The sequence below is a fragment of the Oryctolagus cuniculus genome, chromosome 11 (genome assembly GCF_964237555.1).
Source record: "Oryctolagus cuniculus chromosome 11, mOryCun1.1, whole genome shotgun sequence".
NCBI classification, from domain to species: Eukaryota; Metazoa; Chordata; class Mammalia; order Lagomorpha; family Leporidae; genus Oryctolagus; species Oryctolagus cuniculus.
The window spans coordinates 110,247,724-110,265,439 of NC_091442.1; the positions used below are offsets into that span (position 1 = coordinate 110,247,724).

The window sequence follows — 17,716 nt, forward strand, 5'->3', positions numbered from 1 at the left end:
CCTCAATCCACTGTGCCACAACGCCAGACTCAATCCTTCATTTTCGACAGCTGGTGTATCACTGTATAATCTGGCTACCAAGACTAACAGAAAGGATGTAATATTTAAGAAATTACAAATGAATGGCTCCTATCAGTTCTAGCTCATTTTGCTTTTGTTCTGTTTAAGATTTATTTATTTATTTGGAAGGCAGAGATAAAGAGAGGTCTTCCATCCATTGGTTCACTCCTCAAATGGCTGCAATGGCTGGAGCTGTGCCAATCCAAAGCCAGGAGCCAGGAACTTCTTCCACATCTCTCACATGGGTGCAGGGGTCCAAGGACTTGAGCCACCTACTACTGTTTTCCCAGGCCATAGCAGAGAGCTAGATCGGAAGTGGAGCAGCCGGGACTTGAACCGGCGCCCATATGGGATGCTGGCACTGCAGGCAGCAGCTTTACTGCCATACCACAGTGCCAGCCCCTCTAGCTAATTTTGACTTTATCACTTTTTTATACTTCATCATAATAAAAACAGCAAAAAGTCACAGATTCATCAATACTGACCTTCCAGATGTGGTTAACCGCCTTGTCTGTCCATTCTGCTACTTCCATGGAGTGACTCTGCTGGCCAATTAGAGGCCCAAAGCAAGTTCGCACAGGAATGGTTTCTCCAGTCCACACACCTATCAGTGGAAGGACACCAGCTACACAATCAATAATTCACAGGCAAGAATCTGAAGAATATGCCAGCAATCCTGAGTTAGTTAGCCTTGTGATCCTAGCCTATGAACGTATAACATGTAATGAACAGATTAAATGGGGCTCAGAATAAACACAGGGTAAGAACCAATATCAGAAACTCCTGAAATTCTAGTTTTATACATAAGGAATATGACCATATCTTAAAATATATTATTTTGGAGTTAAAAAACAAGGAAGAACAAAAAAATCATTCTACCATAAAAATATAAAGAAGTTACTATAAAGTAAATCAAGCTTCTAAAAACTTTTGTGCTTAAATCACTGTTCTATGACATCGAAGCCCTTTAGCACTGTCAAACAACCTAGGCCAAAGCTGCAGTTGAAAGAATAACATTTCTGATTTCTTATTCTTTTTTTTTTTTTTTTTTTTGGACAGGCAGAGTTAGATAGTGAGAGAGACAGAGACAGAGAGAAAGGTCTTCCTTCCGTTGGTTCACCCCCCAAATGGCCACTGCAGCCAGTGCACCGTGCTGATCTGAAGCCAGGAGCCAGGTGCTTCCTCCTGGTCTCCCATGCGGGTGCAGGGCCCAAGCACTTGGGCCATCCTCCACTGCCTTCCTGGGCCACAGCAGAGACCTGGACTGGAAGAGGAGCAACCAGGACAGAATCCAGCGCCCCGACCGGGACTAGAACCTGGTGTGCCAGTGTTCTAGTGGTGGAGGATTAGCCTAGTGAGCCACAGCGCTGGCCTCTAATTTCTTAAGAAATGGCACAGTAACTCAGCAGACATGTTAAATTCAAACATGAGTAAGTAGATTCTAACAGCTATATTCCTTAGTCCTAAGGAATACATAAATTTATATACCTTTTATAAGGTCATCAGTGGTGAATTTCCATGTTTCTATTTAAGAAATTAGCTTCAAGTGTTGTTAGAATAATTGTTAGTAAACAAGATAGCTGAAAATAAAGTCTTCACAGACTTGGGCCAATCCTCTCTATCCAATTTTGATTCTAAGAAAGGCCAAGTTTCCCAATAAACTTTCAACATGATTTACTGCTGTCACCACAGACAAGACAAATACTCTGAATCTTACGCCATACACTGACATCAGCAGATTATACATATCCACTTTCATGACTCTGCCCTACAGAGACGAGACCTGATGGGGCTTTATGGTTCCAAGTTGCTTACCAACTTCTGCTCCCACAATTGACTGGCGGAGGACAAGCTGCTTTGGGAGAGAAAGCCTTGCTCTGCTCTCTATTGGAGTGTCAGGAACAAAAGTCACTGGGCCATGATCAGGACAGTCTGAGGGATAGGCTCGGTCACACAGAGTACACCCTGCAGAGAGCAAATGTAAGAGACACAAATATGTTTCCTTCAAGTAGACTACCAGTTATCACGCGGTTTATTGAAATGCCAATTACTGGGGCTGAGGTGTGGCATAGAAGGTTAAGCATCCTCATGCAGTGTCTCATACGGGCAGAGGTTGAGTCCTGGCTGCTCCACTTCCAATCCAGCTCCCTGCTAATGTGCCTGAGAAAGCAGCAGAAGATGGCCCAAGTGCTTGGGCCCCTGCACCCACGTGGGAGACCTGGAAGAAGATCCAGGCTCTTGGCTTCAGACCAGCCCAGCTCCGGTCATTGCTCTCTTTGGAGAGTGAACAGATGGAAGATATCTTTGTCTCTCCCTTTCTCTAACTGTGCCTTTCAAAAAAAAAAATCCTTGGACTCATCATACTATGAGAATGGATTCTCGCAAGAAAAGGAACCATCTCCAAATTCAATTTTCATACTGCAAAAAACAGTGTTTTCTCCAAAGAAGATATACCAAAAATTAGTAAGTGCATGAAAGATGCTTACGATAATTAGTCACTAGGCAAATTAAAGCCACAATGAGACGTCACTTCACTCCCACTAGGAAGGCAGGATGGCCATAATAAAAAAGAAACTACGTATTAGCAAGGATGGGGAGAAACTGGAACCTTCACATGCTGCTGCTAGGAATGTAAAATAAAATGGTACAATCACTTTGGGAATAAGTCTGGCAGTTCCTTAAGAAGTTAAACACAGCAACTCCACATTTAGATATATACCCAGGAGAACGGAAAACACGTCTATACAAACACTTGTAGGTGAGTGCTGACAACAGCATTAGTCATCAGATCCAGAGGTGGAAGCAACGCAAATGTCCATTAGCTGGTAAGTGGATACATAAAACATGATATAGCCTTGTCATGGAATATTATTCAGCAATAAAAATGAAAGTACCGATACATGTTACACAACACAAATGAAGATCATACATACTACATACACCAAGTAAAGGAAGCCAGGCACAGAAGGCTACACATCATGTCTATGAAATATCGAGCACAGGCTAGTCTTCAAAGAAAGCAAACTAGAGAAAAGGAAGGGCCAGCACCGTGGTGCAGCAGGTTTAGCAGCCGTCAGCAGTCAGTATACCATATAGGCACTGGTTCGAGTCCTGGCTACTCCTATTCTGATCCAGCTCCCTGCTAATGCACTTGAGGAAGCCGTGGAGAACAGCCCAAGTCCTTGGCCTGGCACAGTACTGGCTGTTGTGGTTATTAGGGGAGTGAACCAGTGGATGGAAGAATGGAAGATCTGTCTTTCTCCTAACTCTTTTAAATAAATTTTTAAAATCTTAAAAAAAAAAAAAAAAAAGGCAGAGGGCCGGCGCTGTGGCATAGTGTGTTAAGCTGCCGCCTGCAGTGCCAGCATCCCATATAGGCACCAATTCGAGACCCCGCTGCTCCACTTCCGATCCAGCTCTCTGCTATGGCCTGGGAAAGCAGTGGAAGATGGCCCAAGTCCTTGGGCCCCTGCACCCACGTGGGAGACCTGGAAGAAGTTCCTGGCTCCTGGCTTCAGATTGCATAGCTCTGGCTGTTGTAGCCAATTGGAGAGTGAACGAATGGATGGAAGACCTCTCTCTCTCTCTGCCTCTCCTTCTCTCTGTGTAACTCTTTCAAATGAATAAATAAATCTTGAAAAAAAAAAAAAGTAGAGAAAAGGTGGGGATGAGGAGTGACTAATGGGTATGAGGTTTCTCTAAGGAGGGATTACAATTTTTTTTTAAAGATTTATTTCATTTGAAAGAGTTACAGAGAGAGGTAGAGACAGAGAGAGAGGTCTTCCATCTGCTGGTTCACTCCCCAGATGGCCGCAACAGCCGGAGCTGCGCTGATCCGAAGCCAGGAGCTTCTTCCAGGTCTCCCACGTGGGTGCAGGGGCCCAAGGACTTGGGCCATCTTCTACTGCTTTCCCAGGCCACAGCACAGAGCTGGATAGGGAATGGAGCTGCTGGGTCTCAAACCGGTGCCCATATGGGATGCCGGCAATTCAGGCCAGGGTTTAACCTGCTGCTCCTCAGCGCTAGCCCTGATTACAATGTTTTGAAGTTGGACGGTTCACAGCCTTGTGAATATACTAAAACACATCCAATTGTATACATCATAATGTATATGTCAATTATATCTTATTTTAAAAAGAGGTTCTGCTTACCCACTTAAGGAGTAATTGGCATATTTAGGCCACCTTTTATCTTTTGTTACATTAATGAGCCTTACACTAATTACATTCTTAGATTAAAATATTTTAAAATTATGACACTTTGAAAGGTTAACGCACCACACCGTCTTGAGCCTCCTCCTGTTCAGTCTGCTTTGGGGGCTCTTCCTCTGCTGCTGCACGTGCCATTTCTAACCCTCTGCTCAGTCCACACTGTGACTGCATGATTTCACCCCACTTACTCGGTCATAGCTAACATCTCAATGTTGATGATCCATATTTACAGACAGAGCGCTCTCTCCTGGAGTTCAGATTCAGTTGAGTCTGACTTTTCCTTAGACATCTCTACCAGGTATCTTACAGACACTGACATCAACATGTCTAAAACGGACTCACCATCACTCCTTAAAAAACCGAATCATCCTGCACCTTTCATTATCCTATCTACCTAGTACCCCATGCCGCAAACCAGGGTTTTCAACACCACCTCCCCCACCCCTGCCACTTCATCTAATCAGCAAGCTCTCCTGAGTTCTCTCTAACTATGCTCTACTCTCCCTCATCCTAATTATCTCTACCACAGGCTAGAAACTCCTCTCTCAAATGATGGCACCACCTTCACAGCCTACATGCTTCTAGCAACTTCAATCACTGCAGGAGAACCCAACCCCAACTCCCAGCTGGTCCTCAGAGAACCTTTGCATTCCGACTATTTTTCTCATCGTGTGACCCTGCTCTGCATCACCTCCCTTTTTATGCTTCAGAAATTCTGAACCACTCATGGTTGTTTTAGTTCTATGTCCTTACGGATAACTCCTGTGTTCCTGACTCCCGAATGCCTGCATCTTCCTTGCACACAAGGAAGGTGGTAACATGCACACCACCTCCTCTGATTCTAGTCTTCCCCTTCAGGGATACCTGAGCACAGCGTTTAACCATCATCACACTTACACTGTACTGCAATAGCTTGTTTACTTCCCTCTGCTTCCCATCAGACTTTGGACTCCTCTGCAGAACATTCTGTCCCTAGCATCTATCACAGAGGTCGGGGTGTACAACACATTTCCTGCATGAATGAAACACGCAGTGACACCAACAGACGACTGTTTTTATATGATCCTTGTCCTTGCCCACTAAAAAAGACCTTCTACATGCCCAATTACAGTAATTTATATGCATTCTAAGCAAAGGGAAAAAGTGCATTTATATCCACCTACCTTTTCCCATAGGGCTATAAAAATAAAAATGCTCTAATGTTTTGTGGGTCTTATATTGAAAAATATGTGTCACAGACTAGCTTTACTGAAGTGTACCGCTACCATTCTCTATATTGTTGAGCTAAGCTTAGCTGTAAAATACAGAAACGACTATTTCATGTTTCCTTTCTTTAGAAGGATGCGAACAAAAGTATGTTGTGGGTTACTTCAAGGAAAGGCCCCACGTTAATATAAACAACAATAAAAAGGCAAAGGACATTCCAAAGTCTAGTTACTTTCTCTATTTCCTTAATCAATGCCAGATTTTGTGACTAACTTCTCAGCAATGACAGCCCTTTACACCATTTCCAGAAGAGAAAGGCTAAGCACACTCACAAATTGTAAACAAGGTTGCCATGTTTTCCTTGTTTGAATTGGAGTCTTCCATTTGCAGTGAAGGTGGTACAAAAGAAAGACTGTCTGAAGACACATCTACATGGCCTGTCCCCATAGCAACCTCCTGGGTGATGGAGGAAACAGCCACAGGTTCTAGGCTGAGGCCAACTTCATGGAGGGAAACGGATTCTAGGGAGGCGAGGTTGTGTGAGGTAGAGAGTGCCACGCTTACAGAGTTGGTGCTCATGGCCACGGTGTGGATGGAGTCACTGAGGGCACTGTCTGACATGCCGCTGACCCGACTTGAAATGTGGTCTGTCTCCATGACCACGGGGAGCTCCAGGCCACTGCCATGGATAGGTATCACACCACCATGTCCTACAGTGTCTGCTGCAAGGCTGCTGCTCACAGAATCCACAGACAGAGGTTCGTGACTTCTGGAGCCGTTTGGGATCTGGGGGTGCTCGCCCGCAACACCATCCATTGCAAGCTCCTCCGCCATTCCGTCTGTAGAGATCGGGCTGGTCACCCTGGAAACATTCTCCATGGTGATGGTTGTGTCCAAGGCCACCTCATGGCCATCGCTGGGGTGAAGACTTTGGGTGCCGTGTGTGTTCACAGAGCGAGAGTCTATCGAAACAATGCCTGGCTCTAATCCAACATTTCCATTGGACTGATAGGGATCTAGCGCTGAAGGGTTATTGGCAATCGATAATGCTGTGTTGCCATCCACGTTGATAGAGTTGGGATGGATGTACTGAGGAGGTGGTCTGTCAGCTAAATAAGACAAAATGCCTAAAAAATGGAAAAGGCGAGACATGAGACAATTGTTAGCACATTGTTAAATACACGGAATTCAAGTTGCTATTTATAAGCTATTTTCCTTACAAATAAAAACTAAGTTAAAACAATCTACTTCCTTAACCAACATGTATATACTTTATAAACAGCAACATACACATACCATAATTGAATTTTTCCCTTGAAACTCAGAAATCCTAAAACAACCCTTTGAAGCTGACTGGAAATTAATCATTTAAACACTGTTTTACTACATGCATGGCTGCAATTCCTGAGTCCTAAGATGTTAAAGTTTGCTTTACAAGAACCATTTAAAAGGAAAAATGGTTTAAAAGATGTCTCATGTGAAAATAAAACTTAAATACATTAAATCTAATCATTTTCAACTCATTAAACTGTCACAGCACACTAAAGTATTCAAAGTCACAATCGTACCTGTGTTGTAAAAACGAAACAAATTTGGAAACTTGTACTTTTGAGAGTGTGGTGAAACAGTCTTTTTTCTTTTTTTACTTATTTGACAGGTAGAGTTAGAGAGAGAGAGAGAGAGAGAGAGACAGAAAGACAGAGAGAAAGGTCTTCCTTCCATTGGTTCTCCCCCCAAATGGCCGCTACGGCTGGTGCTGCGCTGATCCAAAGCCAGGTGCAGGTGCCCAATCACTTGGGCCATCCTCCACTGCCCTCCCGGGCCACAGCAGAGAGCTGGCCTGCAAGAGGAGCATCCGGGACTAGAACCCAGCACCCATATGGGATTCCGGCGCCGCAGGCGAAGCATTAGCCAAGTGAGCCACGGCGCCGGCCCCATGAAACGGTCTTAAATGCACAGCCAGTGGGAGTATAAATTGCTGAAACCCCTTTGAAAAATGTGTACATTAAGAACAAAAATGCTAACGTTCTCTTGTACAAGAAATTGCATTTGCAATATCTTCCATAAATGTATTGTGCAAATATTATAGGCAAAGACATTCAGAAGAGCATTAGTTACAATAATAATAAAAACCGGAAAAACCAAACTGCACAAGAATAAAGACTGTAAAATAAACCAGGAAATACCCATTCAACAGAAAGCAGTGTGTCATTAAAAAGGATAACTGTGCAAACCAGCAGGGGAAAACAACTGTAAAAGCAAAGAAAAAAAATAATAAAGGAAAGATAAAAACTGGAAAATGTGGTCTTTCTTTAAACTGTATTTCAAAGTTTTTTATTTATATGAAAGGCAGAGAGACAAAGGGTCTCCTACACATGAGCAGGGAGTTGAAATCAGAAGCAGAGCCAGGATTCGAACCCAGGCACTCTGTCATGGGATGCATGTGTCCCAAGTGTCTGACCTGCTATGGCAAATGCCTCCCCAAGACACAGCCTCAGTTATGAAAAACAGTAAAAACTCACACACCCAAATAAAAGAAGGAAGTACACCAAAAAAGATGGATGGATGACTGGGAGCGTTCCCTGACCTCTCTCTTTGCTAAATTGCCTGAAATGAATATGTAATATTTTTATACCAGAGAAAGAATTCAATAAACTTTAAAAAACAATGACACCCTAGCAGGACTGGTAGTTGGCAGGAATAACAAGCATAATTGCAGAACAGGAGATGCTGGGAGAAAATGTTTCTGTGAATTAAGAAATTATCTTAGTCAAACTATTGCATCCATAGTGTGTTACATGCACATCCTAAGAGGAAAAGTACACAAATATAAACAAAGCTCCCCCCCAAAGAGATTAATATCTAATAGAGAAACCGAACAAACTGTAACACGTACCGGGTAGAATAGTCCTGAAGTAACTGCTCTCCAGGTGGGGGTAAGGTGGTGGAGGCAGGGTGTAGTTCCTTTCAGGTAACCCACACATCACCCCTCGATCGCCAATGCCCATCGGGAGCATCAGAGACAAGGCGGAAGGCAGAGAACTCAGGGAGGGGCCCAGGTTTGGAATCGCCACTGGCAGGCCTACAAAAAAATTTTTTTCCTCAAGAAGAAAGTACTTAAAAATTGTATTAACAGTGGCTGAACTCCTAGAAAGGTTTCTGCAAATGGGTAGAAGTCTCTCCTAGTAGTCCTTTTGATCCCTAGATAGAGTTATAAAAACATCTACGAACAGGGCTAAACAAAGTATTAGTCCTCAGGTTACTTTTAAAATGTCAAGTTGATCTTCCAGTTGCCAATACTGGTCCTGCACAACAAAACCTTTAATCTATGATTAAAAGCCTAGTTTAGGGGCCAGTGTTGTGCAGCATGTTAAACCAGCATCCCATATGAGCACTGGTTCATGTCCTGGCTGCTCCTCTTCCCATCCAGCTCCCTGCTAATGTGCCTGGGCCCCTGCACATGGAGTTCCAATGCTCCTGGCTTTGGCCTGGTCCAGTCCTGGCCATTGTGGCCATCTGGGGAGTGAACCCAGTGGATGGAAGATCTTGCTTGCTCTCTGTGTAACTCTGCCTTTCAAATAAATAAATAAATCTTTAGGAAAAGACTTAGTTTAAAAATTATATACAGAACAATGCAAAGAATATAAAGTGTTCAGGAGCAGTCCTTGAGTAAATGTCATTTTTTTAACTTTATTTACCATTTTATTTATTTAAGATTTGAAAGAGTTAGAAAGAGAGAGAGAAAAAGACAAAGACATCTTCCATCTGCTGGTTCACTCCCTACATGGCCACAATGGCTAGAGCTAGGCCAGGCTAAAGCCAGGAGCCAGGAGCTTCTTCCAGGTCTTTCACGTGGGTGGCAGGGGCCCAAACACTTGGGCCATCCTCTTCTTTTTCCCAGGCCATCAGCAGGGAACTAGATCAGAAGTGGAGCAGCTGGGACACAAACCAGCACCCACACAGGATGCTGGCATCACAGGTGGTGGTGGCTTTGCCTGCTACACCACAATGCCAGCTCCTATGTTTGCCATTTTAGATGAAAATATTTTCCCCAGAAAAAATTCACAGCTATGCTTCTACTTGGAAAATAATTTCAAGTTAGATGTAAAACTGTACATATTCACTTTCATAGTCTATACTTCACAATTAATAAATTTTAATCTTAGATTATATCTACTTGCCAAAAGCTGCAGTGACTCTTACAGTGCCTAAGCAGCATAATGAATACTCACCAACCTGGGCAGTGCTGATCTGCACATTTTTACCAGGGGCAATTTTTTAAAAAAATTTTTTATATTTATTTTATTTATTTGAAAGACAGGGTTACAGAGACAGAGAGGTCTTCCATCCATTGGTTCTCTCTCCAAATATCTGCAACAGCCTGAGCTGAGCTGATCCAAAGCCAGGAGCTTCTTCCAGGTCTCCCACAGGAGTGCAGGGGTAAAAGGACTTGGGCCATGGCCGGCACCGCGGCTCACTAGGCTAATCCTCCGCCTAGCGGCGCCGGCACACCGGGTTCTAGTCCCAGTCGGGGCGCCGGATTCTGTCCCGGTTGCCCCTCTTCCAGGCCAGCCCTCTGCTGTGGCCCGGGAGTGCAGTGGAGGATGGCCCAGGTGCTTGGGCCCTGCACCCCATGGGAGACCAGGAAAAGCACCTGGCTCCTGGCTCCTGCCATCGGATCAGTGCGGTGCGCCGGCCACAGCGCGCCGGCCGCGGCGGCCATTGGAGGGTGAACCAACGGCAAAGGAAGACCTTTCTCTCTGTCTCTCTCTCTCACTGTCCACTCTGCCTGTCAAAAAAAAAAAAAAAAAAGGACTTGGGCCATCCTCTGCTGCTTTCCCAGGCACATTCGCAGGGAGCTGGATCAAAAGTGGAGTAGCCAGGACTTGAACCGGAGCCCATATGGAATGCAGGTGCTACAGGCCAGGGCTTTAACCTGCTGTGCTACAGTGCCAGCCCCCTGGGTGTTAATAAGCTTTCCTCCTTAGTAAAAATGTACATTTTTAAAAAGGAATGCCTAAGAGACAATCAACTGTATTAACAACTAATAATTTTAAAAATTTTCTTTTACGGGACTTAAGGAATGTGAAGTGATCCTAGTTTAGACCAGTCTTGTACTTAGCCTCGCCGTTAAGACAGTTCAGGTGCCCACGGCCCACACTGGAGTACCTGTATTTGACTCAGCTCCAGCCCCTGGCTCCAGCTTCCCGCTAATGCGCACCTTGGGAGGCAGCAGTGACAGCTCAAGCAGCTGTGTCCTTGTCACCCAGGCGGGAGATCCAGACTGAGCTCCCCGCTCCCAGCTTCAGCCCGAGTGAGGGCTGTTGTGGGCATTTGGGGAGGAAGCCAGACGATTGGAGGACACTCACTTGCCTTCCACCCTTTCTCCCCCTTCTATTTCTGATTCCCAAGTAGGTAAAATTTAAAATAAATACATAAAATACTCCCCAGAACTAGCTCCTATTTTAAGTCCAATTATTACAATGTCACAGATACTTATCAACAGGTTAGTCATTTCTTTTCCATTTTAATAGGAAATGAAAAGGAAACTAGGCAGAAAAAATTGGTTTTAAAAGTACAGTGATGGGGAAGAATGAGTTTTTCCTGCTCTGCTCTTCTGAGTACTGAGGTTCATGGGGACTTCCACACAGGAGCTGTGTCTCTGGTTTCACCTCTCCCCCAGAACACGAGTGACTTTAACTGATTCCCTTCTATTAATCCAGGGACAGAGAGCCAAGGTAAGCGCCAAACGGGTCACCCTAGATAAAAAGCCAAGTCTACTACAACTCTGGACAAAAGGCTACCAACCCTAAAGAGACTATGAGAAACAAGCGCTTCTCCCTAGAACTGCAGATGCTACACAGACGCCTCCTTCCATTCTGCGGCCACCTGCCTGCATGACTGGCTGCCTGACTTCTCCCTCTCCCCTTTAGAGTGCGCTGGCTTCCTCCAGGCTCCATGCAGCGGACCCCCTGACCACCTACCTGGAGCAGGGATGGCACTGTGCGTGGGGGAGGCAGCCAGCCCCAGGTGACTTCCTGAGACTGGCAAGGCGTTGCTCACAGAGGATGAAGTCAGCTGCTCCATCCCCACTGGGCTCAGGTTCATTTCATTCATCCTAGGAAACAGAAATCCAAAAGGTTAGGCAACAGAATGACCTTGGTGACTGTGCTAAGATACTACAGAGCCTGAGTCACTGGGGATAGAGAAAAGAGGCTTGACCGACTGTGCTCACAACTCTTGGAGACAGCCAGTGTCACAGTCTACCCAGTAAAGAACTGGGTCTCAGAGATGGGAACTATCTCCAGTCAACATCATATAGCAGGAATAGGATTTGACTTGGCGTCTGTCTTGTTCCAAATGCACTGCACGCCATGTAAAGCAATCACAGGGAATGACGGTTTATTAGAATCACTCGAGCATTCCCTTCGACAACATCTATTTTCTCCAAGAGCTTATTACTTCAAACCTTTGCTTTTTTAGGCAGCTTGTCTTAATCTACTCTAAGAACCTTTACTGATCTATACTCCTTACCAGGAGTTGAAGCAATAATGAATCTGATTCCAGATTATTAGTGGTATAATGAGGGTAGGCATTGTGGTACAGGTTAACCCTGAGACACAGGCATCCCATATGAGCACTGGTTCAAGTCCCAACTGCACCACTTCTGATCCAGCTCTCTGCTGTGGCCTGGGAAAGCAGCAGAAGACGGCCCAAGTCCTTGGGCCCCTGCACCCGCGTGGGAGACCCACAAGAAGCTCCTGGCTTCAGATCAGCGCAGCTCCGGCATTGCAGCCATCTGGGGAGTGAACCAGCAAAGAGCTCGCTCTCCCTCTGCCTCTCCCTGTAACTCTGCCTTTCAAATAAATAAATAAATAAATCTTGAGAGAGAGAGAGAGGAGAGAGAGAAAGGAAGGAAGGACGGAAGGAAGGAAGGAGCGAGCAGTTCAGTGAAAGAGCACAGAACATCCTGCAAAAACGCAGTTCAGCAGTGTTTAAGTCTACAGACCACACTTGCAGGCTGAAGAATAGAGGAATCTTTTCTATACAATCCAGCTTGCGCAGCAGTTACAAGGGAGCTTTCAAAAGGTTCACGGAAACATGGAGCTAAAAGAGAATGCCGATTTTCCACAAACTTTTTGAGGTCCCTTTGTAAAAAAAAAAAAGTCTCAAAAATAAATAACACTGATTTGAAAACATTACGGAGGTTATTATCAAAATGTGTTCCAATTCAGAATTGAGAGGCTTCCGTCTTAGAGCTGTCTTAATCCCGAGAGGCTGCCCAAAGGAGGCCTCCAACGAGCTCCAGTCCTGACAGTGGGTATCACATTCTTCTCCGTGAGACCTGGATGGAGCTCCGAGATCCCAGGCATCTGGGGAGTGAATCAGTGTGGACAGGAGCTTTTCCTGCCTCAAACATAAAAATAAATAAGACTACATACTCTTCAGCAGTGACAGCAAGCCTAAATAGGTTTTTAATTCAGAAAAAATGGCAATGCTATTAACCAATCAACCTGAAAATAACAACAGCTAACATTTATGACCCTTATCACGTGCTAGGCGATGGGCTAAGCGATTCGCACGTAACTCGCTCTCCTGATCCTCCCTAACTGCTGTGAGGTGGGTACGATTCTGTCTTCTACTTTCAAGATGAGGACACGAGCCGGCACCGCGGCTCACTAGGCTAATCCTCTGCCTTGAGGCGCCAGCACACTGGGTTCTAGTCCCGGTCGGGGCACTGGATTCTGTCCTGGTTGCCCCTCTTCCAGGCCAGCTCTCTGCTGTGGCCAGGGAGTGCAGTGGAGGATGGCCCAAATGCTTGGGCCCTGCACCCCATGGGAGACCAGGAGAAGCACCTGACTCCTGCCATCGGATCAGCGCGGTGCGCCGGCCGCGGCAGCCATTGGAGGATAAATCAACGGCAAAAGGAAGACCTTTCTCCCTGTCTCTCTCTCTCACTGTTCACTCTGCCTGTCGTCAAAAAAAAAAAAAAAAAAAAAAAAAAAAGGATGAGGAGACGAAGGCTCAGAGACGCTAAGAAACTTAACCTAAGATCTCACAACTGGTAAAGAGGCACAGCTGGGATGTAAATGCAGACCTACCTCATTCACGAAACCCAAGCTCTTAACAACAATCAGGAAAAGAAAAACCACAGAAGTGTCTTGCCTTTCACAGTCCCCACACAGGAGCACCTGCTCGTAGTGTGAGGTATATGTCAAGCCCCACACACCTGCTTCCTGTACACCCACAGAATTCACCTTTATTCCTGGCCATTATGTCATAAAACTAAGCTCTCAGACATCATAAAGAACACAAGGCCAACTCAGGTCACGAGTGGCCCTCTCAAGTATTCTGATTGGCTGGAATAATGCGAACTCTTATCCTTACCTGAAAGACAGGTAAAAGGTGCACCTTACGAGGGGCAGCACACCACAGCAGCATTTTATTAGGCTGGCAAACAAGGAACAGAAATCCTCGTAGCCTACAGAAACCGGACCTACCTTCATTTTGAAAGGTTCTGGGCTTGACCTAATTTAAAACGAACTTTTCCTATAATGTTTTTATAGCTACACCCATAACTACAACACTAACATCACTGGAGCCATAATGCCCTACAACAAACTGGGTATGAAAATGTTTAAATGTCCATCAAAAGTCTCTAGTTTCAACCCCCGTTCTGAAAACTTCTGAGTATCCATCTGTGTACCTAATCTCCAGATAAAAATCAAAATGGTGTTTCAAGGCTGCCTCCTAAGCCTTCTCAAACCAGTTCAAACCAGAGTTGAATGTGAGAGGCTCAGCAGATTTCTGCTTGGTTGGGAAGTCACTAAAATGTGATGACCTCAGCAGCCACAAACCAAAGGTAACTAAGTAGTACCCCAGAGAGTGGGCAGAGGACGAGGAGGAAGCAGCACAGGCTCCTCTGAGGATTTTCTCATGCCAAGGCGCCCGTCTTTTCTAGCCACTTGTCTCACACGGAGTCTAAGCAGCAATGCAGGAAGGTCTGGGATCACCGCACGGTGGGCAGCTAAACCATTCCTGCAAACTTCCACAGCTTCTGCCTTTCTAACTGACCTCTGTAGCCGTTTCCCAGTCGCTGACTCCACATCTTTTTCTTAGAGTAAGAAGCTAACTGAAATGTAGCCACTTTGCAGAATGCAACAGTTGCAATCATTTCAAGGAACGTATGTTTGATCTTCCTCATTCTAAACCTGCAGCTTTTGAAAGGGTCCTGGAAAAAAAAAATTTCTCTGTTTTGCTTCTGTAGGGGTCCTGGCCCAGTTTCTCACGGTGCTTTTAAAACATCGCCGAGTTAAGGGCTTCATTTGCCCACTCTATCAACCCAGCCACGTGGTCAGCAGGGAAACTCAGCCAGGCGTGCTGATAAAAACCACTTTGGAATCCAGGTAAAGATATGATTAAACACTCAAAGACACAGGCACAAAGGCGTGGACCAGCCAACAATAAATCCGTGGCTATCTGGAAAAAGTATTCACATTTCAACCCAACCGTTTCTGGATGTCTCGCTTCCTACAAACTTATTTGCAAATCGCACCTGTAAACTTCCCAATGGCACCAAAAGAAAAAAAACAAAAAACAAAGGCATCCACCCTGGCCAGTAGTTCCCCGTACTTTTTCCCAAGATGTCGCCAGCGCGGACCCCACCTGCCTACCCACCTGTGATGCACCTGCTTGGGGCCAAGTGTCAGAGAAAAGAGCGCTCGGGCGGCGGGGAACCGGCATGGGGCGCTGCCTTCCAGGCTCACGTGCTACCGCATCTTGCTTACGACCGCTGCACAGACGCGGCCACTCGTCCTCGGGGCCGCCCGGGGCCGCGCAGCGTCGCCCGAGGGCCAGCGGGCGCGCACCGCGCCACGGGCTGGGGCATGCCGCGGCTCACTCGAGGCCTGTCCTCCGGAAGCGTCGGGCCGGAGGCCGCCCAACCTGGGGTAGGTGGGGACAAGAGCGGTCACCAAAGGCTGGAGGGACGCAGGCCCGGTCCCCGTCGCCCCCGGGGCTGCAGACCCCGCTGCCCGAGGGCCGCCCGCTCGTCCGCCCGTCCGCCCGCCGGCCCGGGGCCCGCAGGCCCGCCCGGGCCCGCACGCAGCCCACCTGCCGGCCGCGCGGGGGGCGCGCGCGCCTGCCCCACCGCTTTGTTCCTCATCCGGACGGCGCTCGCCTAAGAGTCCTCCCCGCCCGCTCGACCCCCGCGGCCCGAGGGCCGCCGGCCTAACGTTTCCCTCCCGGCCCCGCCCGGCCCGCCGCCTCGTCCGGGGCGCACCCTCCGCGGCGCGTTTCCGGCTCCTCAGCCACTCTCCGCGCCCACCGCCCCGCCCCCCGTGCGCGCGCCCCTCCCCGCCGCGCCTCGCCGGAGGCCCTCGCGCGCCTCTTCGCCCCACCCTCAGCCCGATCCGGCCTCGCGCGTGCGCACCGCTGGGACCCGGCCGGGAGACGCTCGCGCCCGAGCGCCGCTTCTCGATCAGGCCCGGACGAGTCGAGCGCCGAGCGGTCGACCCTCGGTTGCTAGGCGACCGAAGCTGCTGTGGGACGCCCGGGCGGCTCTGCACGCCCGGGTGTGTCCTGAGGCCTCTGAGTCCCACAGATTCGGGGTTCCAGTCGTCGAATGCCCCTAATAGGGATCCAAGGAAGACCCCAAACATTCAAAATAGAGGATTTAGCCCAGGAAACCGGCAGCGTTCCCAGGAGGAACTGGGGTTATATCCCGGATGTTTCTCGCCATGTGTTACACTTACAGACTGACTAGCTTCCCTGATTTCCATCCTAAACGATGGCGTCTGGGGGGTTGTACAAATTTTCTTCTGTTTTCCTTCCCCCTCTGTGTCCTGCTAAGCCCTGATAAACGCTGGGCGTACTGGGAGTGCTCCCAAGCCCGTGAGGTACAGCAGGTGGCCTGGCGACGCGCTCTCCCAGCAGAAGAGCAGTCCCGGGAAACCTGTCATTTAGAAACATTTATTGAATGACTGCCCAAAAACGGGGATAGAGGCGGGGCTTAAGCGGCTGCGTGAGACGCTCGCATCGCAAGGCCGAGGGCCTGATTCCATTCCCAGCACCTCTCCGCTTGGGATTCAGCTTCCTGCAGATGTGCCTGGAAGGAACCGATGGAGGCTCAAATGCCTGGGCCACTGCTACCCACGTGGGAGACACGGATTGAGTTCTGGGCTCCTAGCCCAGCCCTGACTGATGCCAGCATTTGGGGAATGCCCCGGCAGCTGAAGATCTCTCGCTCGCTCACTCGCTCTCTCTCTCAGCCTTTCACATTGTAGATAAATAAACTTAAAAAAAAAAAAAAAAAAGACATTCGAAACAAGACACAGGTCCTGACTTGTGACAATGTGCAGACCGGGGATTTTTGAAAATTCAGTCTGAAGCCAACGTTGCGGTGCAGTGTCTTAGCGGCTGCCTGCGCTGCTGGCATCACATACTGGAGCACTGGTGCCACATCCCTGGTCCTCCACGTCCCATCCAGCTCCCTGCTATGTGCCTGGGAACGCAGTGGAAGATGGCCCAAGTACGTGGGCCCTTGCACCCACAGCCATTTGGGGAGTGAACCAGCAGGTGGAAGATCTCTTTCTCTCTCTGTCTTACTCTCTCTATCTCTCTCTCTCTGTCACTTTGCCTTTCAAATACAATTTTTAATAAAATTCAATCTAATTTGAAAGGGCAAAGGCACAAGGTTTGGGACAACCGTCAGGAGTGGTATCAACTCCTTGACGTTGGCAGGTCACCGCGGTTTCACTTTCTTGTTGACACAAATAGAAGTCTAAATCAAGAAAGTCAGATTTTCAGAAGTCAGTGAGAGACAGCATGCCATGAAATGCCACATCCAACCTGGGGCCTAGAGACTGGTGACATATCCTATCAATGGCTGTGTTATGGTTTTATTGCCTGTTCTTTCTGAACAGTTTTTTTTTTTTTAAGATTGATTTATTTACTTGAAAGTCAGAGTTACACGGAGAGAGAAGGAGAGGCAGACACAGAGAGGTCTTCCATCTGCTGGTTCACTCCCCAACTGGCCACAATGGTTGGAGCTGGGCTGATCTGAAGCCAGGAACCAGGACCTTCTTCCAGGTCTCCCACACAAGTGCAGGGGCCCAACAACTTGGGCCATCTTCTACTGCTTTCCCAGGCCATAGCAGAGAGCTGGATTGGAAGTGGAGCAGCCAAGACTCGAGCTGGTGCCCATATGGGATGCTTTCACTGCAGGCGGTGGCTTTACC

At 47.4% G+C, this 17,716-nt stretch overlaps 1 protein-coding gene across 9 annotated transcripts in view; it reads right to left on the bottom strand.

Moving 5' to 3' along the window:
* The window catches only part of PRDM4 (PR/SET domain 4), a 32,950-nt gene extending 17,051 nt beyond the window's left edge, over positions 1-15,899 (bottom strand). The window contains exons 1-7 of one of the 9 annotated variants that reach the window (XM_070051321.1): positions 15,878-15,899; positions 15,156-15,422; positions 11,462-11,595; positions 8,374-8,559; positions 5,810-6,604; positions 1,876-2,025; positions 546-664 (exon numbers count right to left, since the gene is read on the bottom strand). In XM_070051321.1, coding sequence (XP_069907422.1) covers positions 546-664; positions 1,876-2,025; positions 5,810-6,604; positions 8,374-8,559; positions 11,462-11,594 — 1,383 coding nt within the window. In that variant the 5' untranslated portion in view covers position 11,595; positions 15,156-15,422; positions 15,878-15,899. 9 annotated transcript variants of the gene reach the window in all.
* Between the last annotated feature and the right edge of the window lie 1,817 nt (positions 15,900-17,716).